Source organism: Podarcis vaucheri (genome assembly GCF_965113315.1).
Source record: "Podarcis vaucheri genome assembly, chromosome: 3".
NCBI lineage: Eukaryota > Metazoa > Chordata > Lepidosauria > Squamata > Lacertidae > Podarcis > Podarcis vaucheri.
This window is the reverse complement of record NC_138761.1, coordinates 46,036,648-46,063,203: the sequence shown is the minus strand read 5'-3', so window position 1 is coordinate 46,063,203 and position 26,556 is coordinate 46,036,648. Positions and strand designations below refer to the sequence as shown.

The 26,556-nt window shown below is 42.6% G+C and overlaps 1 protein-coding gene across 2 annotated transcripts in view; it reads left to right on the top strand.

Moving 5' to 3' along the window:
- Nucleotides 1–26,556, top strand: part of WDR64 (WD repeat domain 64) — a 69,431-nt gene that overhangs the window by 5,087 nt on the left and 37,788 nt on the right. Inside the window, exons 3-10 of one of the 2 annotated variants that reach the window (XM_082214992.1) lie at nucleotides 6,733–6,835; nucleotides 8,028–8,131; nucleotides 12,456–12,485; nucleotides 14,373–14,483; nucleotides 15,908–16,125; nucleotides 16,561–16,695; nucleotides 18,479–18,558; nucleotides 23,765–23,904. In XM_082214992.1, the coding sequence (XP_082071118.1) occupies nucleotides 6,733–6,835; nucleotides 8,028–8,131; nucleotides 12,456–12,485; nucleotides 14,373–14,483; nucleotides 15,908–16,125; nucleotides 16,561–16,695; nucleotides 18,479–18,558; nucleotides 23,765–23,904 (921 nt within the window). Of the gene's footprint in view, nucleotides 1–6,730; nucleotides 6,836–8,027; nucleotides 8,132–12,455; nucleotides 12,486–14,372; nucleotides 14,484–15,907; nucleotides 16,126–16,560; nucleotides 16,696–18,478; nucleotides 18,559–23,764; nucleotides 23,905–26,556 lie in introns of those variants that run through there. The other variant, XM_082214993.1, reaches the window with a different exon arrangement.

The window sequence follows — 26,556 nt, the reverse complement described above, 5'->3', positions numbered from 1 at the left end:
CATCATTTGTAAGGACTTGATATTATAGTGTGGCAGAACCCACCCTTTGGAACTGCCTGTCTATTGAGATCAGGCATCCACCTTCACTGTGCTCTTTTCAGAGCCTGCTAAAAACATCTTGTGTTGAACTTGCCTTCTTCCACTCATGCAACAATGGATCAAAATTATGGTAGAAAATTGGATGAAGAATTACAAGAAAATCAAACGACATCAGCCATGGAGGTTAAGCATCATTAAAAGATAAGGCACTTTGGCTGCAATACTAAAAGGCCCTTAGGATTTGGTTACATAGCTGAGAAATGCTCAAAGTTTATCTGTTGAAACCACAGCTAAATTTGCTTTTGAAGACAATGGCCATTTTCTGCAAGGGACTGAAATCATGTTTCTCTTTTCCCTGTGTCTGTAAATCAAAGGCAAACCAATACACTGACTAGAAAGCTTTTGAAATGACTTCTTCCTGTAATGAGCCATCCCATATTTTGTGTGCTGAGTCTGATTTTCATTTCAGTCTTGCCTGGAACCTAATTTTGGAGTCCTCCTGAAGGCTTTCTCCTGGACAAAAAGAACATAGCTTTTCTCCCCACCCCCATCATCTTGCTTGTTGTTTCTATCAACCATGAACACAGTCTGATACGGCCTAGAGAAATTTCCTTTTTTTAAAAAAATGATATTTATTGAGAATTTAAAATTACAGAGAAAAAAAAAGAAATGGAAAAAAGATAGACAAAAAAAGGAATTAAACAATACAAATCAATAAAAAGAAGAAAAGAAAAGAAAAAACAAAACAAACAGTACATCAAAAACAAAAGCAAACAAAAAATTTAAAAACAAATCCAATATTTCCAAATCTTTATCTTTCGTTAACTTGTTTCATCGACCTCCTCACACCTCCCTTTTTTGTATTCTAGTTATTATCTCAGCAAATCCTTTCCATCTTTCACTATATTCTGTCATTGAATTACCTTAATTTATTTTAACCTTATCTTACCATAAAAAGCCCTAAAGCTTAAAACTTAAAACTTATTTATACATAATTCCTTATAGCATTTCTACTAAAGCCAAATAGTTTCATTCCAACATTTTTTCTAACACTCATTAATTTTACAATAATTCTCTAAATGAATTTTTAAACTTTTTTCCAATCTTCATCCATCATCTCTTCTTCCTGGTCTCGGGTTTTGTCAGTCCTTTCTATCCCTTCCATCTAGTCCATCAACCTGGTGACCTTCTATCCGAGGCTCTTAAGTCTTTTCCATGTCCCTTCTGCAGGTCTTCTTCATGTTTATAGCTGCACTTTACTTTGTCTTCTGCTGATCTTATTCTTAATTTCCTTCCTTTCTCACTGAGGGGTAGATCTTGGGGAGACTCCAACTTGACAATATATTTATCCCTTCTCGACAGGTCAGCCCATTCTCCATAGTCAGCACTGAAATCCAAAAGATATTGAAGGCATGTTTCAAAGTCCCTCCAAGGTTAAGGGCCCCCACAACTCCAAACTCCCCCTGGCCCAAAACCAGATCCCAAAAGTCAAAACATCCCTGCATAGGGGGATCTATCCAACTTCCCATCTCCAAACCAAACAGTACTCCATCTCACCAAATCTGATTTCTCCAGGTTCAGTCGTCAAAAACAACAGCTTATGTTCCTGCAAGGCCGCGGCTCTCTCCATTTCTATTACTTGAGGTTCAGCAACAACCTCCTCCTTTGTCTTCTGCACAACTTGCCCTGTCAAAGCAAATTCCTGGGTTGGTTCCTGAGTGGTTTCTATATAGGTATTCACTGTTTGTCCAAAATTGCTAACTGCAACAGTCATCAAATCCATCTTTTCATGTAGCTGTTCCAATAAAGCGCTTGTCTTGCAAAAAGCAAGCACTAAGGCTTCTTCTGGGCACATTCTTGTTCAAGGTCAATGTCTGGTTCTCACGATCTTTAATCTCTACAGCTGTAGAGTTCCCCAGATCGACTCCAGCAACAGTTTCACAAGCTCCCTCAAGAGAAAACAATTTCTGTTTGTATCCGTCTTTTTGAAAGCAGATCCAGCAACAAAATTACTTTTGTTTTTCAGATATTTTGTTCCTTTTAAATGCAAAAGGAAACATTGGAATCAATATGTTTCTCTTTTTTAACTATCTGTCAAGAAACGTTTTATTCACAGTCAATGAACTTCCCCAAAGCGTCTGTCTCTGACACCCCATTCCCAGGTTCAAGACGGTGGAAATTTATCTTTCTTTACTCTCTCTCCTGCAGGTTTAAACAATCTAAGATTTCCCCCCTCTTCTCCTGCTTCCAAGGGGGGTTTGGTAGTTATAGCTGATGGAAATTTAGTCCTTTACAAACGACTTTCCAGACTTTAGCTTGCAATGTCTTTGCTTCAATCTATTTACAAAAGCGGAAGGCGGACTTCCTGTTTAGACCTTCCCGCTTCGGTGCCAAATTAAGATGTTTCATAGTCCAATTTTCCGTTCTACTCACGGGTAGTTGTTTAAAGTCCAATTGTCCACAGGAAAAAGTCAGCGCGCTCCGGCAACAGCAATGCAGCTTCACTCTGTGAAAAGAGCAGTCGATTCGAAGCACCGCGCCGCTCACCCCACGTAGCTCCGGATCCCTGAAACCGGGTTTCCCCACGAGTAGGGGAGGCACAAAAGGTGCCAGCCGAATCCCATGTCCACAGGCTTCTCCCGCCTGTGGTTTTTGGTGGATCTCCGCCTCGCCGTGGCGGTCCAGACCCTAATTTCCACGAAGCGGATTCCTCCCGGTCAGAGGAAATCCTCCATTGCTGGAGGCGCTAACCCGGAAATCCCTCAGCCTAGAGAAATTTCCTTACTCCGAGGGGTGTCAAGTAATCGCTGAGCTGGTTCACATGTAATACTAAGCCAAACCGTTGCTTAGCATGAATTTGCAAGTTCCCAAAGAGGAGACAGCAGTCTCCTGGGGAAAAATTACATATCACTTGGAAAGACAGGCAAATTAATGCCAGTGTACTGGAACAAGCAAAGATCACCAGTGTCAAAGCAATGATTCGTCAGCATCACCTTTGTTGGACTGGTCGTGTTGTTTGGGTGCCTGATTATCGTCTTCCAAAGCAACTACTCTATTCTGAATTTAAAAATGTAAAACATTGTGCTGGTGGTCAACAAAAGAGGCTTAAAGACCCTCCCAAGGCAAATCTTTTAAAAAATGTAGCAAACGTCGACAGCTGGGAATCACTGGCCTGCGAGCACTCAGTTGGAGAACAGCCCTACCAAAGGTGTCATGAACTTTGAAGACGCTTGAACTCCACACTTGAACTCTCACACATTCACACTAAGCCATGGTTTGACTTAGCATTGGGTGTTCCAATGTTTACACTTTTCTATCTTGCATTAACAGCATTTAGAAGTGATGCATTAGAGAATAAAGATGTCTGTAGTGTTAGCTGTGGAAAAACCCAGAATTGATCTTTCAGTCTATCACATTCTTTGTTGGAGCACAGCAATTGTGAGGACACACACATACATAGAGATAAATATAACTGTGGCAAAAGCAGCAACAAGAAGCCGAAAGCACCAGCCTGAAGATGACGAGTGAGATCTCGTCGAAACGTCGCACAGACACCCCGACTCTTACACGGGAAGACACCCGAAGACACCAAAACCTGCATTCCTGTACCCGTGAAAATCTACGAAAGCAAATATATATATATATATATATACACACACACACACACACACAGTGGTGCCTCGCAAGACGAAATTAATTGGTTCCACAAGTTTTTTCTTCTTGCGAGTTTTTCGACTTGCGAAGCACGGTTTCCCATAGGAATGCATTGAAAATCAATTAATGCGTTCCTAGGGAAACCGCTTGGCAGGCTGGCGGTGCGGAGAAGGGCTTTTCTCTGCACCGCAAGCCTTCAGGACAGATACCTGAACAGAGGGGGAGGCGCGCAGCGCTTTCCCTCTGTTCCCGGGGCTTGCGTGGGAGGAGGGTTTTTCCTCCCCACCACCAACATTCAGAACAGCATTCTGAATGTTGGCGGTGGGAAGGAAAACCCTCCTCCCACCCCAAGTCTTCAGGAAAGCCATCTGATGCCGGGCGGCGGGAGGAGACGTTCCCCCCCCCGGCATCGGAGCTTCCTTCCGATGCCCGGCGGCGGGAGGAGACGTTCCCCCCCGGCATCAGAGCTTCCTTCCGATGCCCGGCGGCGGGAGGAGACATTCCCCCCCCCCGCCCGGCATCGGACCTTCGTTCCGATGCCCGGCGGCGGGAGGAGGCGTTCCCCCCCGCCCGGCATCGGACCTTCTTTCCGATGCCCGGCGGCGGGAGGAGACGTTCCCCCCCGCCCGGCATTGGACCTTCGTTCCGATGCCCGGCGGCGGGAGGAGACGTTCCCCCCCCGCCCGGCATCGGACCTTCTTTCCGATGCCCGGCGGCGGGAGGAGACGTTCCCCCCCCCGCCCGGCATCGGACCTTCGTTCCGATGCCCGGCGGCAGGAGGAGGCGTTCCCCCCCCCGCCCGGCATCGGAGCTTCGTTCCGATGCCCGGCGGTGGGAGGAGACGTTCCCCCCCCGCCCGGCATCGGACCTTCATTCCGATGCCCGGCGGCGGGAGGAGACGTTCCCCCCCCGGCATCGGACCTTCGTTCCGATGCCCGGCGGCGGGAGGAGACGTTCCCCCCCCCCGCCTGGCATCGGACCTTCGTTCCGATGCCCGGCGGCGGGAGGAGGCGTTCCCCCCCCCCCGCCCGGCATCGGACCTTCGTTCCGATGCCCGGCGGCGGGAGGAGACGTTCCCTCCCCCCGCCCGGCATCGGAGCTTCGTTCCGATGCCCGGCGGCGGGAGGAGACGTTCCCCCCACCCACCCGGCATCGGAGCTTCGTTCCGATGCCCGGCGCCGGGAGGAGGTCCGAGGACAGTGGGGAAGACGCGCTGCGCTTCCCCGCTGTCCCAGAGATTTCCCTATGGGCTGTCGTCTTGCGAAGCAAGCCCATAGGGAAATTCGTTTTGCGAAGCGCCTGCAAAACGGAAAACCCTTTCGTCTAGCGGGTTTTCCGTCTTGCGAGGCGTTCGTCTTGCGGGGCACCACTGTATACCCTTCTGCCTCAAGTAACCTGGTCCTGAACTGTATAGAACTTGGCCTGGTAGCAGACTGAGTGCCATTGCAAATCCCACAAGCAAGGTGCTACATGCTGTTAATAGTTTGTCCCACAAGCAACCTAGATGTGACGTTCTGTATCAGCTGCAGCCTCCAAACCAACCCCAAGGGCGGCCGCACATAGAGCAGAGTGCAGTAATCCAGCTGTGGTTGAACTATCTTGATCCAGGATTGGCTGCACAGTGGTACCTCGGGTTAAGTACTTAATTCGTTCCGGAGGTCTGTTCTTAACCTGAAACTGTTCTTAACCTGAAGCACCACTTTAGCTAATGGGGCCTCCTGCTGCCACCGCGCTGCCGGAGCACGATTTCTGTTCTCATCCTGAAGCAAAGTTCTTAACCTGAGGTAATATTTCTGGGTTAGCAGAGTCTGTAACCTGAAGCGTATGTAACCTGAAGCGTATGTAACCCGAGGTACCACTGTAGTTGTCTTACCAACCAAAGGTGGCAAAAGGCACATCTAGCCGCATGTGCCTCCAGTGACAGAGCTGGCCCCCTCCTCCCCACCCAACTAGCATGAATCAGCCATGAAAGACAAGGATCCAAAGGTAACATTATTGGGCACATACTCACAGGCACTCTGTCAATGTCATTAGGCTGCAAAACTTGAAACTGATTGCATAAAACATGGCTTGATGGAGCATTGGAATTTTTGTTTGAGAATGCATCAGTCATGGAATCTAGCTAGCTACAGAGATCGATGACTTCATCCTCAAAATGCCCAGCAAGCAACTCTTGGATGGTTTCTAAGGTGTCCTGGGTGCCAACCACTGATATGGATGTCAACAGCAACAGACCACCATAATGATCTCTGCTGGCCATGTTCTCGAGGAAGCAGTGAAATAGGCAAAATTATGCGCTCTAGTCATCTTTGTAGTGGGACTTCTGCCACCTGTTTTCTAGCCATCATCTAACTACTTGTTGTTGTTTAGTTGTTTAGTCGTGTCCGACTCTTCGTAACCCCATGGATCAGAGCATGCCAGGCACTCCTGTCTTCCTCTGCCTCCCGCAGTTTGGTCAAACTCATGCTGGTAGCTTCAAGAACACTGTCCCGCCATCTTGTCCTCTGTCGTCCCCTTCTCCTTTTGCCCTCAATCTTTCCCAACATCAGGGTCTTTTCCAGGGAGTCTTCTCTTCTCATGAGGTGGCTAAAGTATTGGAGCCTCAGCTTCAGGATCTGTCCTTTCAGTGAGCACTCAGGGCTGATTTCCTTCAGAATAGAGAGGTTTGATCTTCTTGCAGTCCATGGGACTCTCAAGAGTCTCCTCCAGCACCATAATTCTAAAGCATCAATTCTTCAGCAATCAGCCTTCTTTATGGTCCAGCTCTCACTTCCATACATCACTAATAGGGAAACCATAGCTTTAACTATACAGACCATTGTTGGCAAGGTGATGTCTCTGCTTTTTAAGATGCTGTCTAGCTATGTCATTGCTTTTCTCCCAAGAAGCAGGCGTCTTTTAATTTCGTGACTGCTGTCACCATCCATCTGACTACTACTGACTTTTAAATATATGTAGAGTTTTAAATATATGTCATCATTTCTCCATGCAGTTTAGGTTCTTCTTATGTGGTGCTGCATTTTGTTTGGCTTGTTTTAGATCTTTGGATATTATATACTGGAGGGTGATGCTCTTGCTGCCCAGCTTGATGAAGAAAATATGGTTTTCCTAGTATCCAAAAAGCAGCGGATTTCAAAAGCAGGTAGGATCTTTTAATGTTCTCTGCCCTTATTGAACTTCTGCATAATGTGTCATCAGATGTGGGCAGAACCATATATTGCCCCTCCTCCTCTCCCAGTAAGCAACATTAGCCCGCCTGCCAGAGTAGTCAGAGTAGTAGCTCCACCTATTCGGTGAGCAGCTTCTGGCTGCAAATCTATACACACTGGCTGGAGAGAAAGCTCCATTGCACTCAGAAATGCTTATGTCTGAATAGACCTGCCCAGGATTGAACTGTGCCTGATATTATAGGGTTCCTGTTAGACTCTTATGTAATTAAAGTAGATTTCCCAAACAGTTTGTTGATTTTCTTTTTTTAAATCACAGCATTTCTGTTGTAACTCTTGAGTTGCATTTTTCTCCAGCCAAAAGACAACTAGCAAACCCCTCCATTGGCAACACCAAAGTCGCACCCAAGAAACTCCCTATATGATCATATTGTTAATATAGCAGAAGTTCAAAATCAGAGCATGATGCTTTTTTATATATATAAAAGTATGTTTTTATAAGTCTCCAAAGATGCCATGTTATATATTTTTAATGCATTCTATGGCTCTGCTGCAACCATCTGTTCATTTGTACTCACCTATGAACTGCCCTTGACATAAACTGCTTGTAATTCTATTGTAAATGCACTCACTGGTCTTTAACCATTACTTATTTTATTTTACAACATTTATATACCACTTACTCAACAGAAAGGCCCTAAGCAGGTCATGAAGAACAATAGTAATTATCTACTTAAAATAAAGCATTAAAAACAAGTTGACATAAAAGTTTATAAAAACTTTTTTTTAAAATATCAGTTTAGTTCTCACTGAGTTGGTATACTTGCCTCTGGACTGTACCATTTCTATACAAGTAGGGATGGGGGAGAAATTCTATTTGTTCACGTTTAAAGGTGGATCTCCCTAATTTGCACTTTCCAAAACAATTACATACGATTTTGCAGTGTAGTTTTCCAGCCAACTAACATGTACGAAAATGCATATATTTAGTGAAAACTACAAATTTCTAAAATGAATTATATTAGGGGAAATTCCTCTGCAAAGACATGTCTGTTAGGCAAAATTCCATATAGATGTGTATTTCACCTTGTTACTAATTGTGTGCATTACACCTAATTCCTAGAAGTTTTGTTGTGCAGATTTTAGAATGTATTTTGTCTTTGGCAGGAGTCAAGAGACGTGATGTAATAAAGTGCATAGTGAAAGTACCACAGCTGGATTTTTTAGTAGTAGCATCACAAAAAGGGATGCTGTCCATTTTCTCCAGCCAGGTAATTTTTGAAGTAAACTAGATTTGTTTTCTCTATGGTACAGAGCACTTTCTAATATGAACAGTTAATTACAATTGTAAATGCATCTGCCCTTTGGTTATATATGAGTGAGATAGTCAAGCAAACGTCTGCCATACAAGAGATATCTGACTTCAGGTTCCTGAAATACGTAGGCATTTAATACAATTTTCATATTTTATTCAGGCCCAAATTCAAACAAAGTAAGAACAGGTCACTAGAAAGTGTTCTGTGGAAGCTTAATTGAAGTAAATGGCCATTGCACAAACTGAAAATGTGTTATTGCCCAGGCCATCTTAGTTTGGATGATGCATTAGTAGGAAAAGAAGCTCTTGGTATATTGTTTGCTTTCTCTTCCTTCTAAAACATAATGCACCCATCCTTTCCCACTCATTCAGACAAAGGCTTTCAGAAAAATCAGTATCATACACAGACATTTAATACATATTGTTCAAAAAATTGTATGACTTAGAAACCAGTTCTCAGCATCCCAACACTCTATCGTGACAAAGATGAGAATTATGCAGGTAAAAATTCAGGATCATTCAGATAGGAGCAATCTTGATGGTCAATGGCTGGGATCTCCAGGAGCAGGTTCAGTCTGACAAGTTAAGCCATTTCCACAGCAGGGTCCTCCATTTCCTTCCTTGTTGAGAATAGTAAAAGCCTGCAGCTGGGCATTTTGGAAAAGGCTTTGACAAGGGGCACCCAACTCCAGCTTCACATCTTTGTGGAGGGACCTGCTGGGATGACATAAGAAACTCTAATGGAATTTACAACAACGATGTAACCAGATTTTTTTTCAAAGTATGTGATGGAAACTGCTAAGAATGTAAAACATGGCAGTTCTATGTTGTTTCCTGCTTGGCAGGGGGTTGGACTCGATGGCCCTTGTGGTCTCTTCCAACTCTATGATTCTATGATTCTATGTACCTGCTCCTTACCTGCTCCAGGTAAACCTAGAAGAAACATCTGTGTCAGAAATGGAGGGGCAATTCAGTGCTGGCAGTAGTGAGCTAGGTAGACCAATTATCCAACTTGGGAGAAGGCAGCTTCTGTCAGAGGCTGGTCCATTAGGGCAAATGGGGCACTGCCCCACCATCCTCATTCTGCCCTCAATCAGTCCCCACCTGCCTACCTTTTTGTTTATAACCTGTCCATGGGTGGCAATGCCCTCCACCTTCTTCCTTTTGGGTCTCAGTTTTGCCCTTGCAGAGCGCAGAAGGGAGGAAAATGTGGGCAAAAGCAGGATTGGTTGGCTCCATATCTGCCCATCATGGGCTTAGGCACCACCCGCTGGTGGCCTCCCTTCCTTTCCAATGGGAACTACCATTGGAAGCTTCCCATTTTCCTAAAACAGAATATTAGAGTACAGGAGTGTACAAACATGGGAATCAGTATGACCACGCATAATTTGTGTGTGGAGGTCATGTACATATTGGTAAGCTGGTGAAAACCCATGTCTCAAATTTTATTAAAGATTTTCTTGTTTTACAGAAGTATGTGTAATGTCTCTCATATTTTTTCCATGTAACATTTTTACAAATCAGTTTCATTTGTTGAGACATTAGGAAGAAAAGGGGTGGGGGGGAAGATGGGTGGGGTCGGGTGGTGATGTTTCTATTTTGCTTAATGTATGTAGGGTTTGGTGTCAGCGTTGTTCGTGCCAGTTCTCTGCTGTTCACTTGGTGGTGAAAGAGGTTGGGGTTGGCCTAGGGCGTGGTTGTTTGTTTGTGATTGGCTATGGTGATCTTTGTTTTCGTGTGTGGGTGAGGTGGGTGGGTGTTTTGGATCAGCCATATTGATTGTTGGTGGATTATTGTCATTGTCTTGTTGGGCTGTGGTGATAAAGGGGAGCCATACTGGGGTAAAGGCGTCTTCTTCTGTTTGTCCCTGTGTCAGTTTGTTTATTTGTTAATTTTTCTAGTAGGGCTGTTTCCCATACTATTTGGTACCATTGGTCCATGCTTACTCCTGACAGGTCTCTCCAGTGTCTGGTTATGGTGTTTCTGGCTGCTGAAAGTAGGTGGGTTATGAGTGCTTTGTGGTGTAAATGGGAATTGTTGTCTTGGAAGATGTTGTCTCAAAATAATCAATTCCATAAAACGTTGGCAGTTACCACTTGTATTTCATCCTTTTTTCTTTCTTTTTTTTGTAACCCGTTTAAGTGAGATGTTGGAAGAGGGGGAAGAAAAGCTATGCTAATAAATCTCCCAAGGATGCAACATCCTTTGTTTAAATGCAGCAGTAAACTACCCTGGCAGAAGGCACAAATATGAGGCTATGCGCTGTTTATTACCTTTTTATTTCTGTAGCTCTTGTGCAAGTAGCCTATGAAATGTCGTGACTATGCAGTAATGCAGCAAAACACACCCAGGGTTTCAAATTAATTAGGACACAATAAGCATCATAGGCATGTACAAGATAATAAAAGATCCTTGCAGGTGATTAAATACTAAAGCAAGGCTGAGACATTTGGGAACTACTGAAGGAATGTGGGAGAAAACCTATTCAGTATCCCTGTACATTATATGTCTTTCACAGTTCTACTAAGAACTGCTCTAAAAAATAATCCCCCTCAGAGAGCTCCCAGCTGCTACCTAAGATTTTCCACTGATGTCACATTGACATCAGTACTTCCATTTCATTTCCAAAGCTCAAAAAAATATTACCTTGCTTTTTGAAAGCTCTGCATGGAAATTTTAAGTCACATTAATATAACAGTCCCTGCTGTTGTGAAAACAAATAGGGTATGAGTGTGCCTACATCTTTGGCAGGTTATTAAGGATATAATCACACATGAGAATAAACCACTTGACTGATAGCTCAGTTGGTTGGAGCGTGATGCTGATAATGCCAAGGTTGCAGGTTCGATCTCCGTATGGGACAGGTGCATATTCAGGTTGGACTAGATGATCCCCAGGGTCCCTTCCAACTCTGATTCTATGACTGTGAATGAGCATTCTGACAAATGGGAGGTTTCTCTTTGCAGTTTAAACCCAGTTGAAACAAGAGGCACTTGTGTGAATAGTCCCTTAACATTATTTATTAAATTTGGATGCCGCTTTTCATCCAAAGACCACGGGGCTGTTTACAACATAAAACTACAAAATGAAAATACAATACTGGGTGGCCCAAAAGTCGGTATACTGCTTTAAAATCCACTTTCTTTGTTTTTGACTCAAGCTCTCACCATTCACAATAACAGTAAATAAAAATAATCCATTTATTTATTTATTAGTATTAGTATGCCTACTTTTGGGCTACCCTGTATACATAACAACAACAACAAACCAACAATCCCCATCCCACAAACGCATTTAAAAAGCCATAGATTGTTTAATCAACCAAAGGCCTGTCTTCAGCAAGATTCAGAAAAATTCCCATATTAGGACTGCCTTTAATCTCTGTAGTACCTCTAAGAGCAAGATTTTTTTCTTGCACAAAACAGAATAACATTCAAAATAACCGTTAAAATGTCTCAACATTTCCCTTTTTCTGCTTAAATTGCCTTTTGTAGGCAATCATTAATAAGTCCATTTTTTATAAAAAAAAAAAACAAAAAACCAGGCTCTTCCATTTAAAAAAATTATCTCGATGGTCTGATGTGTTTTCATGAGCAACAGTTTGACATACTGCAAATATTTGAACATGCTTCAGGGATGTTTGTCACAAACAATACACAGGGAAAGCAAACCAATGTCTTTGATACTTTCAAGTACACCAGCCAATTTTATGATTAACAGCTTTGCTCTTGGGAAGTTTTTTTGGAAACCAGTTACTAGAAAATTTGCAGCCATCTTCCAGTGCAGATGCCTAAAAATGAGCATCTTACTGTAATTTAGATCCATGTTCAATTATTTTTAATATCCTGCCTGTATCAAATTGAAAGAATGGCAAGACAAAAATCAAGCTTATATATATATAAGCAGTGCTTTTGGTGACAATACTCACTGGTATAGAATCCTACCACCTCTTTTAATGCTGCCCATGGCAACCACCTCATTTTTGGGTATGGGCACCTCATTTTTAACTCAAGGAAGCACTGCATATGAGACTGTGGCACTGTGAGTTTACTAAAACAATGACCGTGTGTGCTCTGCGTGGTTTTGATTTTGTCGCAAACATGCTCTAGCCACACATGTATTCTGAGAGCAGAGCAGAGGGAACTGTGACTGCATCTCACACTTCCTTACCTGGTTCTTGAAATGTTTACCTGGTTGCCACCAACCCGAGTTTAAATAATATTATTTTTCTTGCAACTGCATCTCACTTACTTCCATGGTTTTTTCCCTTGATTTTCCAGATGAGGATCCTGACGAGCACAAGCATTCCCGTAAGTTGACTCTTTTTCTCAAAAATTCAATTACAAATTAGACATCAGTGAAGTGAAACAAGTACCTGTACATGTTTGTATTTGAAGCTCCCATATAATTTTGCATTGTGAAATACGCTGGGTTTGATAGCTTCATTATTTCCTATTTGAGTATGAAAATACTATCTATGGCATGATTATCTTACATATTTAGGTCAAAAGATGCATTAAAAAGCTGATGTAATTCATGAAATCAAACCTATTTTTTGAGTTGTAAATAGTGGCAATAAGATTATTTTTGTAGTTACTCACCCATCTTTAATTTACAAAAAAAAGCTGGGACAAAGCACTGACCACATTTCTTGAAAGCTTGATTGTATTCTGACAGCAACTTCCTGCAGTTTAGGAAAGTGTGGCTGCAATGCTATATATACTTCCTTGGGAGTAAGTCCGCTGAACAATTCTGAGTAAACATGCAAGTGACTTGTTCAAAGACTACCAAGTAGTTATTTATTAAAAATCATGGTACCAATGATGAAAGACTCTCTGCTTTTGTATATACAGGGGGGGAAATACAGATCTGTGCATTTACACACATACAAACAAAGTTATCTCATTTTAAACCGTATGAGTTATGCAGCTGTGTTTCTTTTCTTTTTTGCTACCAAAATGCTGAGAAACCAAACTTAACTGAAATGTACACATAACTATACAGGTAATGTAGTTGCCATATTGTGTCAGGGCTATTCTCACTACTACAAAGGGAGTCCACCTTTGCATCATCCATTCATTCACTGTATAGATTTTCCCCATCGCTACAATGAAGATTGCACTGCACATTCCCTTTTGGAACACCTTTTTGCCATTTTGGTTCAGAAAACCCATCTAAACTATCACAAACATTTGATGCTGGGCTGCTAATCCCGTTTGGAGTTCATAGGCGTCTGAAGACAGAGAGAGGTTCCTTCAGATTAGGTGCATCATTTATCTGGGGACTAATTGCTGCCAGGTTGTTTGAAGAGAGTTGAGCTTGCTAGTTAGAGATTATTGTATTTAATGTCCAACAGCTGCTGCTGGCACAACAGTGAGTAATAAATCAATTCATTAGGATAACTTCTATTCCCTGCTCTTGATTATGGGGCAGTATAATTTTCTCTTCTGACTGCATTCCCCAGGTGATCATATTACTTGAACTATGTTCTTATTATAAACATTTTTCCCATAGCAGGCCTGCCGGTTCCTTGCTGTACTCATTTGGACACAAATTATATAATTCTGCCATTGCAACTGATTCTCTTTTAACATGGTTAGATCTGGTTCATAATCATCACTGGCTGTAAACAGAACTTGAGGTTCTGCAATAATTTTGACAGCTATAGCCTCTTAAATTTAATTTAGAATCCATTAGCGTTTCAGATTGCTCTATACAAATAGCAGAGCACAGGGCAATATATCTTTGTGTAGCACCCAACACACAATATGAAATTAATTTATAGCGGTGTTGAGGCGCAGAAATGTTAAAGGGTTTCCATCATAATCGGATGCAAGCGACTACAAAATGTCTGAAACAGTCAACGTTTCAATTTCAGCTTGATTCTAGGGATATTGAAAAGCTAGGATGCGCATGTAATTGATTATGAAAGTTATATTATAAATTATTAAAATACTTCCACATCTTTATTCCACTGGCACAATATTTGTAATTCCATAAACACAACTTTATCACCAAATTCTGGCAAACTCAACTTTTACAGCTGTAGTTGATACTTTGACTGTAAATATTCATTGAATTATTCTTCTTTCTATAAATCATTCCTAAGGAGACTTTCAGACATCAATTAAAGACAAAGGTTATTTCTTTGCAAACTAGCAAAGAGATTGATTCTGCCAACATTTCTCTTTAATCAGGACACCTCCTGGATCACTGGGTGTGATTATCTGAGTCAGCTCAAGCGTGTTGTTGCTGTGACGGAAAGAACCATCATCATCTGGGATTATAAAACACAGGGCACTGCCATGGTAAGACACTGAGTCATGCAAGTCTGTGTGTATGTGCATATGCGTTTTAGGGGTAAGGGGATAAAACAAAAATCCAAAGAATGTTTTTTGGTATTGTGCTTCAGTTTAACTCAACTATTCTGCATTCTTGTTAGCATATCTCATACTGAAGCACTATAGCTGGTAAGCAGCTGTATAGAGAATGGAGAATGGACTCAGTTCCTACATGCAGCAAATATCCTATCAGATCATGAAGGGATATAAGCCTGGGCAAGAGAGCCAATTAGGACCAAAAATAGACTTTACATGGGAAATCTGTGATTGGATAGTCTGGTAACTCTTTTTTTTGGGGGGGTGCTATTGTTAAAAGTAGCAACAGGGGACTAGACTGGGACTACAGCACTGGGGGTGAGGATAATTCTTCCTTACCATTTCACTGTTTTAAATGGCCCAGCTTCTGTTGGTCACAGCTTCTGTTGGTCACAGATAGGTACCCAAAGCCTCTGCTCTACCACTGTGCTACAGCGCTTCACTTAACTCTCTCTCTCTCTCTCTCTCTCTCTCTCTCTCTCTCTCTCTCTCTCTTACACACACACACACACACACATTCTTTTATCAGGATAGTTACCATAGTTTCTCCCAAAGCATTCTGGAAATCATAGTTTGTTGATATTGCTGAGAATTCTCCTGACAAGTCCCTACTGTCCCCCTTATAGAACTACAGTTCTCAGGTTTTTTAATGGGGGGGTGTCAATATTAAACCTGTTTCTCTATGGCATAGGTATAACTCAGGGGTACAAACTACTTGTACTGATTGTAAAGCAGACATTTTTGTGAATGGCATATTATCAAGTATATTTATTTCGAGGGACAAGGCAAGCACATCTTCTGTCCCCTTTATTATTTGTTTCCACCATTGAGCCACTAGCTGCTGAGATAAAGGAGAATCAAGAAATTAAAGGGATACAGATAAATAAAACAGCAAAAAATAAAGCCCTACGCAGATGATACCGTGTTAACTGTAGCAAATCCTATGCAGTCTTCAACAGCACCAGAGAAACAAATGGGGAAGTGTGGATGCATATAAACAAAATAAAGCAAAAACAGAAATGATAGGAGAAGATGCTGGAAAGGAGGGGTGGGGGGAACAAAGGGATAATTTTGATATCCATTGGTCTACTAAACTAGTACATTACTTATAGACTTAACACAAGACCTTCAGGAATGCTGCAAAAATAACTATGAAGAGTTAATTAAGGAATGTCAGTTGCTTACTTAGGCATATTTGACAAGCTAGTATATATATCTCACAGGTTGCAGCCAGGACTTTCGAACTATCTTCTCACATAATTTTCTGAATAGCATCTTTAAGGCAAGAATACTTCTTGGTGGATTAATAGAATAAATGCCAAAACATCTAATCGACAATCTGCTTTATTTCATAGGACAATTGTTTTATCATCAAACCCATGGAACATTGCGTTATTTGTGTTTGTGCTGTTCAGCGACCAGCAGAACTACTAGTGAAGGATGACATCTTACTGGGGGATGATGGGGGATACGTAAATATGTATACCATGACCAGTGATGACTTTGGCCTAAAACAATCTAAAGCTAAAAAGAAAGCACAAATTATGGTTATCGATTCTAGGAAATTCAAAAGGTAAGTCCAGATACTTTGGCAATTCTCATTATTGAGACTGAAAGTTATTGTTTTTAAATAGCGCCCATGATGGGAAGTTGCCACACTTCTTGACACAAAGAGAACATAAATATTGTATAGAACAGGCATCCCCAAACTCGGCCCTCCAGCTGTTTTGGGACAACAATTCCCATCATCCCTGACCACTGGTCCTATTAGCTAGGGATGATGGGAGTTGTAGTCCCAAAACAGCTGGAAGGCCGAGTTTGGGGATACCTAGTATAGAACAATGGGCAAGGTTTTCCTTGACATCAGTAGGATACGGTTAGAGCAAACCATGAAGAATCCCATTTCAAATTATTTACTTGGTATAGAGATTATAATTTATATTCCATTTGAGCCCAGTTTCTTATATATGTAAATATTTGAATTAGTATTTTGTTTTATCACCCCCAGCATTAGACGCAAGCTACATGAAGACTGGGTTGTGAAAGTCAAATACTTTCCGGCCTTGAATTGTTTTGGATCCTGCTCTTTGGACAGTGTTCATTCTTTGGTTTTGGATGACCTGAGAAGACTTGAAGACAACACGTAAGTCCTTATTGTACTATATATTATTTTCATACAAATAGTCACACATATGGGTTAAGTCAAATTGAAAACTTTAAAGGAATTGTGAGCTATATGAGCTGTGGGGTTTTTTAATGAAATCAAAATTAGTTATCTAAAGCCTACCAAAGTGATCATGAACTAACTATACAACTATCTTGCAAATTAGGACACACTGTTAGTCTGAAATGTTGGTTTCTTTCTTGTACACCATAGAAGTGACATGAAATGTCATTCAGGCAGGTTGCCATGTTGGTCTGACGCAATCGAAAAATAAAAAAATGTCCAGTAGCACCTTAGAGACCAACTAAGTTTGTTCTGGGTATACGTTTTCATATGCATGCACACTTCACAAAAGCTTATACCCAGAACAAACTTAGTTGGTCTCCAAGGTGCTACTGGACAATTTTTTAATTTTTTAATGAAATTTCATGTTTACAATCTCAACAGTCATTTGAAGATTTTTGACTTTTTATAATACTAAAGAAGATATAGTACATGCTATAAAGTATAAGCAAATAGGTAATTCTCAGAAAAAAGCAAACATCAGCATTAACTATCATCCCCCCCCAAATATCATTCAAACACACAATGAATACCATTATAAAGTTTATACACACACACACACACACACACACACACACACACACACACACAATGTAGAGTCAAATACAAAAAAGGGTTTGCTCCCACTACATAGGGCTATAGGAAGTTGCCTAATACCAAGACAAGCCTGTCAGGAGTGCATGCAGGAGCCAGGCACTGTGACTGGTAGGGCTTTGCAGAACTGGGGCTTTCCTAAGTTTGTTCTGAAGAGGCAAGGCGCAACCACACAGGTGAGGCCGACTGGTAACTCACAGCACCTGGTGGCAAGAGCCGGGAAGGGATATAAGGTCAGCATTTCCCTTTGGCTCTTTGCCACAGCAACACGCTTCCTGCCTTGCTGCGTTTGGCTGCTTGACTCCTTGCTTCCTGACCCTCGGACCCTTGGCTTCTGGACTCCCGGCTCTCTGACCCTCAGACCCTTGGCTTCCTGACTCCTGGCTTCCTAGCTCCTATTACTGCTCCCACCCCGCCGTCTTGCCCCCAGTCCCAACATCCTCAGCCGGGACTTCAATCGCCCGTAAGCCGGACCGTGACAAAGCCATTGGTTGATCTAACTCGGTACTGTCTGCCCTAATTGGCCGTGGATCTCCAGGGTTGCAGGCAGGCTTCTCTCCCAGCCGTACCTGGAGGTGCTGGGGATTGTACCACTGAGCTGTGGCCCCCCTTCTTATTATTGAACGAAGGAGAAATTAAGGAGCAAAGAAGGACAGAGCCTCTGCCCCAGCAAAGCCAGCAGAGCAGAATACTTATTTATATGGGGTTATAGAGATAAAACAAGGAGTCGGAGTGAGAGCCATAAGAGAAATAACTGTGAGAAAGGGTTAGGTGTGGAAGGATGTCTGAGCTTCTAGCCTTGGTGGCGAGCCAAGGGATAGCATACGGAATTTACAATTTTTATTACTGAAGGGACTTTGTGATGGGGGGGGTGTCCTTTCCTCCCTGAGGGGTTGAGGACTCACCAGGCAGAACCTGGAGTAAGGATCTGATCCTGGCTCCGATGGCTCCTTGGTGATGTTTCGGGAACAAAAAACTGGACAATTATGTACTACTTTGGCTAATGTTACTCATTACTCCTTCTATTTTGGAAGAGAGAACAGGCTACCGCCCTTGCATAAGACTTTATAGCCTTATTTAATCAAATGTTTTCTTGTCATTGCAGACCTGTTAGGGAGTTCTCAGTACCCAGGGGAGTTAACGCTTTCACATACTGTGGAAAAGCCAATATTGTTGTTACTGGGGGTAGGTAAAAATGCCTTCAGTCTACTAAATAAGTCTTGGTGATCATTTCCAAAATTTCTCGGTTGCTAAATAATTGCAATGTTATTGCTGCTGCCTACAAAACATAAATTATTATTATTATTATTATTATTATTATTTCTATAATTTCTATAATGCCCTCATCCAATGATCCCAGGGTGTTCCACAACATAAAAACACAAAAATGCATACTATAACAACAAACAAAAACAATACCTCCCACAGGTTAAAAGGCCACAGTTTGCTTAAGCAGCCAAAGGCCTGGGGGGAAGAGGAATGTTTTTGCCTGGCTCCTAAAGATAGAAGAAAACTTTGGATTTGATCTCCCGCTTTATCACTACCCTGATGAGTCTCAAAGCGGCTAACATTCTCCTTTCCCTTCCTCGCCCACAACAAACACTCTGTGAGGTGAGTGGGGCTGAGAGACTTCAGAGAAGTGTGACTGGCCCAAGGTCACCCAGCAGCTGCATGTGGAGGAGCGGAGACGCGAACCCGGTTCCCCAGATTACGAGACTACCGCTCTTAACCACTACACCACACTGGCTCTCAAAGGCACTTCGTGAGCCTCCTTGGGGAGAGCATTCCACAAGTGCGGAGCCACCACAGAAAAGGCCTGTTCTCATGTTGCCTGACCAATGCCTCACTCGGTATAAGGCTACTTCCTGTCTTCCTGTGCTCCATCCTGACAACAATGTACCAGCTGCAATTTACATCAGTCTCTGGATGAAGTAGCAGCATCAAGGCAATCCTGCCATATTCTAATGTGAGGAAGAAGCAGACGGTAGACATAGTCTTCCTATATAGCATCATCTCAGACTGTTGGTGTTTCTCCTAGTTTCATGTTTCATGCCTGGGATGACGTACTGTAGGTTTGTTATAGAGAAAGTGAAATAATCATCTCAAATTGCAGGTGGAACACCTAGGCTTTGCTAGGTTAGTATTCAGCATCACAATGAGCCTCCAGTTGTTCAGATCAGCAGTGTTGTTTGTTGAGCAGCAGTGAGCATGTGGAATAATTGACAAGAAATACCATATTGGCCTGAACATAAGACGCACCCGAATATAAGCCGCAAAAATTCGAGGGAGGGGGGAGAAAAAAGAAAAAATACACGAATATAAGCCACTCCATTCCAGGCTGCATATGGGGGGGGGAGCCGCGCTGCATAGCCAGTGCCTTTCCCCTTCCTCGCTGTCTCCCTTCCTGGCCTTGAGGGAGAGGATGGAGGACTATGCGTGGGGCGCTGTTTGCTCCTGGCTGCATACTGTAAGGTCGCAAATATAAGCCGCACTTTAACTTTTCATGGTCAGAATTTGGGGGGAAAGTGAGGCTTATATTCAGGCCAATACGGTATGTCTAAAACTGAGCACCTTTGGGTCCAGCTATAGTACTACTCTATGAATCTCAAACAGCAGAGAAAAATAAAAATGTCTGATGCTAAATATAGCTAGGCTACCGATATCCTCTTATTGATTAGCAGAGAGAGTGTGGCTGAAATATTCAGCATCTTATTCCCTGTAAAATAAAAATTGACATCCTAGAAATATTTTTTACTGAATTACACAAACATTTGCTGAATGCATTGATCATGCAACTAAAACAAGAACTTATTTAAGAAATGAGTCAGCTGCTCCTAAATACTAATACTTGGGACTAAAAGCAATTTATATTTAGTATTAATTGCTAGGCTGTCCATGGCTGTTGCCATACAGTTCTAATAAAGTGCTGTCAAGTCTTGCCTGTCAGTGGAATAATGTTGTTTTAAATCATTTGAAAAACTAAGTTATAACTCAGTAAACCTTTGCTAATAAAACTGTCTTTTCATCATTTTGCTCAGAAGTATTGGAAGAAGGTTGAACAGAGAGTGTATTCTTTTATTGCTCATCATTCATGTCAACATAATTCTTAGAAGTCATAAATTTAATGAATGCTGCAGATGTCTAGCTGCCTTCAAATCCTTTTTATACATTGTTACGCAGCTCAAAGTCTGCCTAACACTTTCTCCGAGCCAGTTCTATAGCACATGCTGTTTTTTAACAAATACAGGGAACTATGTAATTGCTTATGATTTTTTCCATTCACACCTACCCACACCTGATCGTCACACTGTTCTCTGTTTGAGGGACAGCTGCTTCCATGTGTCATCATCAACACCACCAAAAAAGCATCCCTACTGCCTGCCTGCTGGGCTGACATTTTAGATGAAAGATGCATAAGAAATAACAGAGCTTTATTCTTGGAACTCAAAGAAGTTTCAATGGAAGTTGAGTGCAGTCTTATGCCTAGTCATGGAGACGTAATAGTGATACAAAACAACCTTTTTAACTTTGTGCTTTCCCCATGCTTTGAACTACAGCCACCATCATCTCTGACTATTGGCCATGCTAGCTGGGGCTGATGGGAGTTGGAGTTCCAAAAACCTCTGGAGGGGACCAGGTTGAGAAAGGCTGGTATAAGCATTTCTCAGGTTATTCATCAAAACATGGTGGCTGCTTCCTTACCCTAGGGACAGTAATGGAAAAGTAGAAGAAGATGAATGGTTTGGAAAAACTAGCATTATACTAGACCTCCTTGATTTTTTCTTTAAAATGCAAGGCGTGCATCTGTAAAGACTGACAGCAGGTTTTCCTTTTCAAGTACATGTATTGTAATTGGCTTCCCAAACACATGGCTGGGAAATGAAGCACAGCCCTTTGCCGTAAAGGCTAACAGCAAACATGCTGAAGCCAGAGCCTATCCAGGTGCTAAATAAATCATTTTAAAATTGTGTTACTGAAACATTTCAGTAAACCAGCCGCCCCCGTCTAAAATAGCTAGTCACAAAGTATTAGTCTGAGCAATTTATACATTCTTTGGTTACCTGCTTTCTAGATGTGCCTGTTTTTTTCAACAGAGGATCAATCGGTCCTAGTCAGAACAGGCTGACACTGTGATAAGGTGTCAGGAACAGAGGATGGTTCCTTAAAACCTCTGCAGTCACTATCAGGGTAGCAGTTGCTCCCCCTAAAAGAGATGGGAGGAAGAAGAAGAGTTTGGATTTGGTATCCCGCTTTATCACTACCCAAAGGAGTCTCAAAGCGGCTAACATTCTCCTTTCCTTTCCTTCCCCACAACAAACACTGTGAGGTGAGTGGGGCTGAGAGACTTCAGAGAAATGTGACTGGCCCAATGTCACCCAGCAGCTGCATGTGGAGGAGCGGAGATGCGAATCCGGTTCACCAGAATACAAGTCTACTGCTCTTAACCACTACACCACACTGGCTCTTGTTAAGTTAAAAGGAATCATATGCATGGGAGAAGGATCACCAGGGCTGCATGAAACATGATGAATAGAGACTCCTGTGTCACAGGGTGGTAGTCAACTAAGTTTTACTCAGAGAAGGCCCACTGAAATTAATGGATCCTAACCCTAATTTCAGTGGGTCTCTTTGGGATATTCTTCTCTCTATTGCTCTCATATGCCTTCAGTTTGACTGAAGATGGAGTGTGCTTCCGTTCAAGGAGCGACAGGGGTCTGTTCCACCTGGCATGTCTCCACGCCAAGACAAACGTGCAGTCGGTTCTCATCCAAGAGATGTTGTTTGCACATGACGCAGCCTTCACGGCGCACTCTGAGGAAGCTCTACAGAGACTCATCAACCACTTTGCCCAAGCCTGCTTGGAGTTTGGCCTCACCATCAGCCTGATGAAGACCAACATCTTGGCTCAGGATATTGCCAGCACTCCACACATCAGCATGGGTGACCACACGCTTGAGGTGGTAGACATTTTTGTCTAACTGAGCTGTAACATAACCAGCAGCTTCCATTGACACTGAGCTGTACAAGCATATTGGCAAGGTAGCAAAGGCAATGGCTCATCTTTCCCAAAGGGTATGGAGGATTGTGATGCTAACAACTCCCAAGATGAAGATCTACCAGGCTTGTGTGCTAAGCATGCTGCTTTATAGAAATGAGTCGTAGGCAACGACTCACTACCCGCCAGGAGCAATGCCTCAATGCCTTCCATATGTGCTGCATCAGGAAGATTTTGGGCAGCACATGGTAGGACAGAGTCTCAAACAAAGATGTGCTCTTCCAAGCTCACATTCCCAGTATGTTCGCACTCATGTCTCAGAGACGTCTATGCTGGCTTGGTCACGTACGCAGAGTGGCAAATGGCAGGATTCCCAAGGATGTGTTTTACGGGGAGTTGGCTTGAGGCACCATGCCTGTTGGCAGACCAACTCTGCTATAAAGATGTCTGCAAATGTAAAATGAAGGCTTGCAACACTAACCTTGCTGTGGACATTCCTTGCAGATGACTACAGCGCCTGGAGACAGTCAGGTTGTGTATCCACATCAATGGCCACAGGAGGAATGACTTCTGGGAGTAGCCCAGAGAGAAGAAATGTTATGGTGCATCCGTAACTGCAAAACCCGGTGCCTTCATTTGCCCCAGCTGCAATAAGATATGTCTCTCCTGTATCAGTCTCAGCAGCTGGCACTGTAACTCTCCAACAGTTTGACTTAACCCTCAATGGTGGACTCTTCCATTGTCCCTCAAGAGCAATGGAGGCCAACAACTAACTCTACATAATATTTAGAAGAAAACCACCCCGAGTGGCACTGCACAATCTGTGACTGTGCTGGTCAGACACTTAACACCTACTACAAAGGTGCTTAATATACAGTTATCTAAGCAGGAATAAGGACATAGAGAGGAAACAGAATTCTCCCCTCCCTCCCATTAGACCAGTTAGCTAAGAATTCCCATGTGGTACTTGCAATATCAAGACAGTATTACATGCAGCTACAGAAGAAAGTAATACAAATCCCACAAATTTGCTTCTGACAGGCTAATAGCTCAAACAAACACAGACAGACAAAGAGCTTTCCCACCCTCCAAAATGGAGGTTACATCTTAAAATGGCAACATGTTGGTTTGAGATGCATAGAAAAAATAATAACCATACAAGTGTAAGCACAGCCGCCCCCCCCCCCACAAACTGCTAAATGATATGGTAATAATAATAATCTCATATTGTGTACCAGTTGGTGGTGGTGGCGGTGGTGGTGGTGGTGGTGGTGATGATGATGATGATGATGATGATAATAATAATAATAATAATACAGTATATTAATAACTCTGCCAGTATTGAGTTATTGTGCAGCCCAGGTAACAGGCTCACTGGTCCATTCCTTTCTCCAGGAGATGATAAAATTCTTCGTTTGTGGCATCCTAACATCAATACGAAGCCAGTGGGGAAGCTGATGGGACATTTATTTAGCATAACAGAGATTGTCACCAATGAAAAGGACCAGCACATTATTAGCCTTTCGACTGCAAAGGTAAACTACTTTTTCACTGTGTCTTACTGAGAGAAGCTGCTTTCTCCTCTCATGAGTCAGTAAAAATGAGAGAGAGAGAGAGAGAGGGGGGGAGAGAGAGAGAGAGAGAGATGAGACAACACCACAACTTTTCCTTTGAGGTATCTTCTGCCTTCTAGTTCTTAATAGATATAGGCAGTGCTTTTTTTCTTTAAAAAAATGGTCAGGGGTACTCTCATTTTCCTACTCGTATTGAAATACTGCCCCTCAATAAGGCCAAACTTAGATTCACAAAATGTTTAGGGGTATGTGGGCCCCTGCGTCCCCCCAGGGAAAAAAGCACTAGATATAGGAGGCAGTCAGCTGTACAGTGCATTAGTCCAAAACTACTCTTTTCAATGTTTCGCCGAAGTCTCTATTTAAATCCCTTTTCCCCAATCAAAATTTTGAATATATTGGAAAAGCCCAGGGAAGCAGGATATAAACATATGGGAAATGGCTGCATGAAGAAAGGGATACTATAGGAAATCTTGTTAGCATATATCCATTTGCAAATAGTGAATTTGTTTATTTATCCGGCATTTCTAAAAAGAATCTGCATTAACATCATGGTAACTCCAATACTTTCTTTCCTCTTTCTTTAGTCCCAAAGGGATTTAATGCAGTCTAGAGTCTGGTATGACCTAGCCATGAGTTTGAATTTCTCTGGAGACTTCAGAGAAAAAGTAAACAAACAAACAAAGCACAATCAGTGCAATCTTGATCCTTTCTGAGTTTTGCACATATATTTTTCCCTCTTGATACTTGTACTGGAATATAACACTTAAAAATAGTACTGGAATATAAGTTTATAGTGTTGTGTGTTTGGGGGGAGTCGGCTGTATGTCAAGACCCTTCTAGTGCCTGAGCCCCACTTCTAATTCTTGGAATAGCTTCCCGGTGAGGTGATAGCCTGGGTGATGGGCCATTAAGGGGAACAAAGGGAGTGGATCTTTGCGAGACGGCAAAAAGGTGGAGGCCCCTCCCCCAGCTGATGGGTAGTTAGAAAGACAAAGTCTGAGAGCCGAGAACTGGAGTGATGTGAGGTAGGAGCAATGCTTTTAATAAAAATAAAAATAATTTTTATTAAATTTTCCATTTTAACAATCCAATCAAATCACATTAAGTATTCCAAATTATACAAATACATATCATATAGTCCAAATATTCTGCCAAATTATAAATTTTTGTTGGGGCTTCCCATGCTTCAAGTTCAGTGGGGCACTAATCCTCTTATGTTTCTACTGCCTTGAGTTTCCAATATTTCCTTCTTTAAATCTCCCTGTTGTTATCCTTCCAGGAGCAATGCTTTCTTTCTGAGTTTGCTCAAGGGTACACAGTACTGGCACCCTTTCCCCCCCAATGTTAAGTGTAGCACTTACTGTAACTACCATATTTTTCGTCCCATAGGACGCTCCGTCCCATAGGACGCACCTAGTTTTTTGGGGGGGAAATAAAGGGGGGGAAATTCCTTTATTTTCCCCCCAAAATCAGGTCGGGAAAACCAAACCAGGTTGGGGAACAGCGGTATGGCGACGCTCCGCCTCCCCGCTGTCCCCCGAACTTGTGGGGCTGGCGCTGGGGAGAAGCTTCTCCCCAGCGCCAGCCTCCAAACCAGGTTGAGGAACAGCGGGATGGCGGCGCTGCGCCTCCCTGCTGTCCCCCGAGCTTGTGGGGCTGGCTGATGTCTGCCCGAAGCGCGGGGCGCTCTGCTTCAGCGCTCCCCGCACACAGTGCAGCAGGCTGCTATCCGCAGCCCAGGGAACCGTGCAGGAACTCCTGCAGGGCTCCCCACACTGCGGATGTCTGCCCAGCAGCAGGCTGCTATCCGCAGCGCGGGGAGTCCTGCGGGAACTCCCGCAGGCTCCCAGGCTCGCTGATAGCTTCCTGAAGCCTGGAGAGTGAGAGGGGTCGGTTCGCACCGACCCCTCTCACTCTCCAAGCTTCAGCAAAAGCCTGTATTAGCCCCATAGGACGCACACAGATTTCCCCTTCATTTTTGGAGGGGAAAATTGCGTCCTATAGGGCGAAAAATACAGTACTTCATGGTGAGTACCATGAAGTCTTTTTCTTTAAAAAATGCACCGGGTAGAAGGAAAGCTGCAAGCTGGAAAGTGAGAGAGTCAGAGCAATGTTTAATATAATATAATATAATATAATATAATATAATATAATATAATATAATATAATATAATATAATATAATATAATATAATATAATATAATATAATATAATATAATATAAAATATAATATAATATAATTCATAATAAATTAATAATAAAAATATAGCAATGTACCTGCCAGGTGTAGCAAGGAGATACATCTTACTATATCCCTATAGTATCAAAAGTGTATTTTCCGTTTTCTCATCAGCCTACCATTGCATGAATGAGCTCTTGGCAAGCCCAGCCAGAGTCCACTGTATTCTTTGTTTGTATCAAGGCAAAACAAAAGCCTTCTGGAAACTATTAGAGGGAATTAAGAAGACTTAGTGTTGATGATGCAAGCACAACACCAGAGTGGGGAATTGAGTTCCGGTATCTGCTTCCCTACTTACGTTCCATTCACTACCTGCTGTGACTCTGCTCTCCTGAGGTTGAAGAACAGCAGCATTCCTTGTCAGATTATGGCTG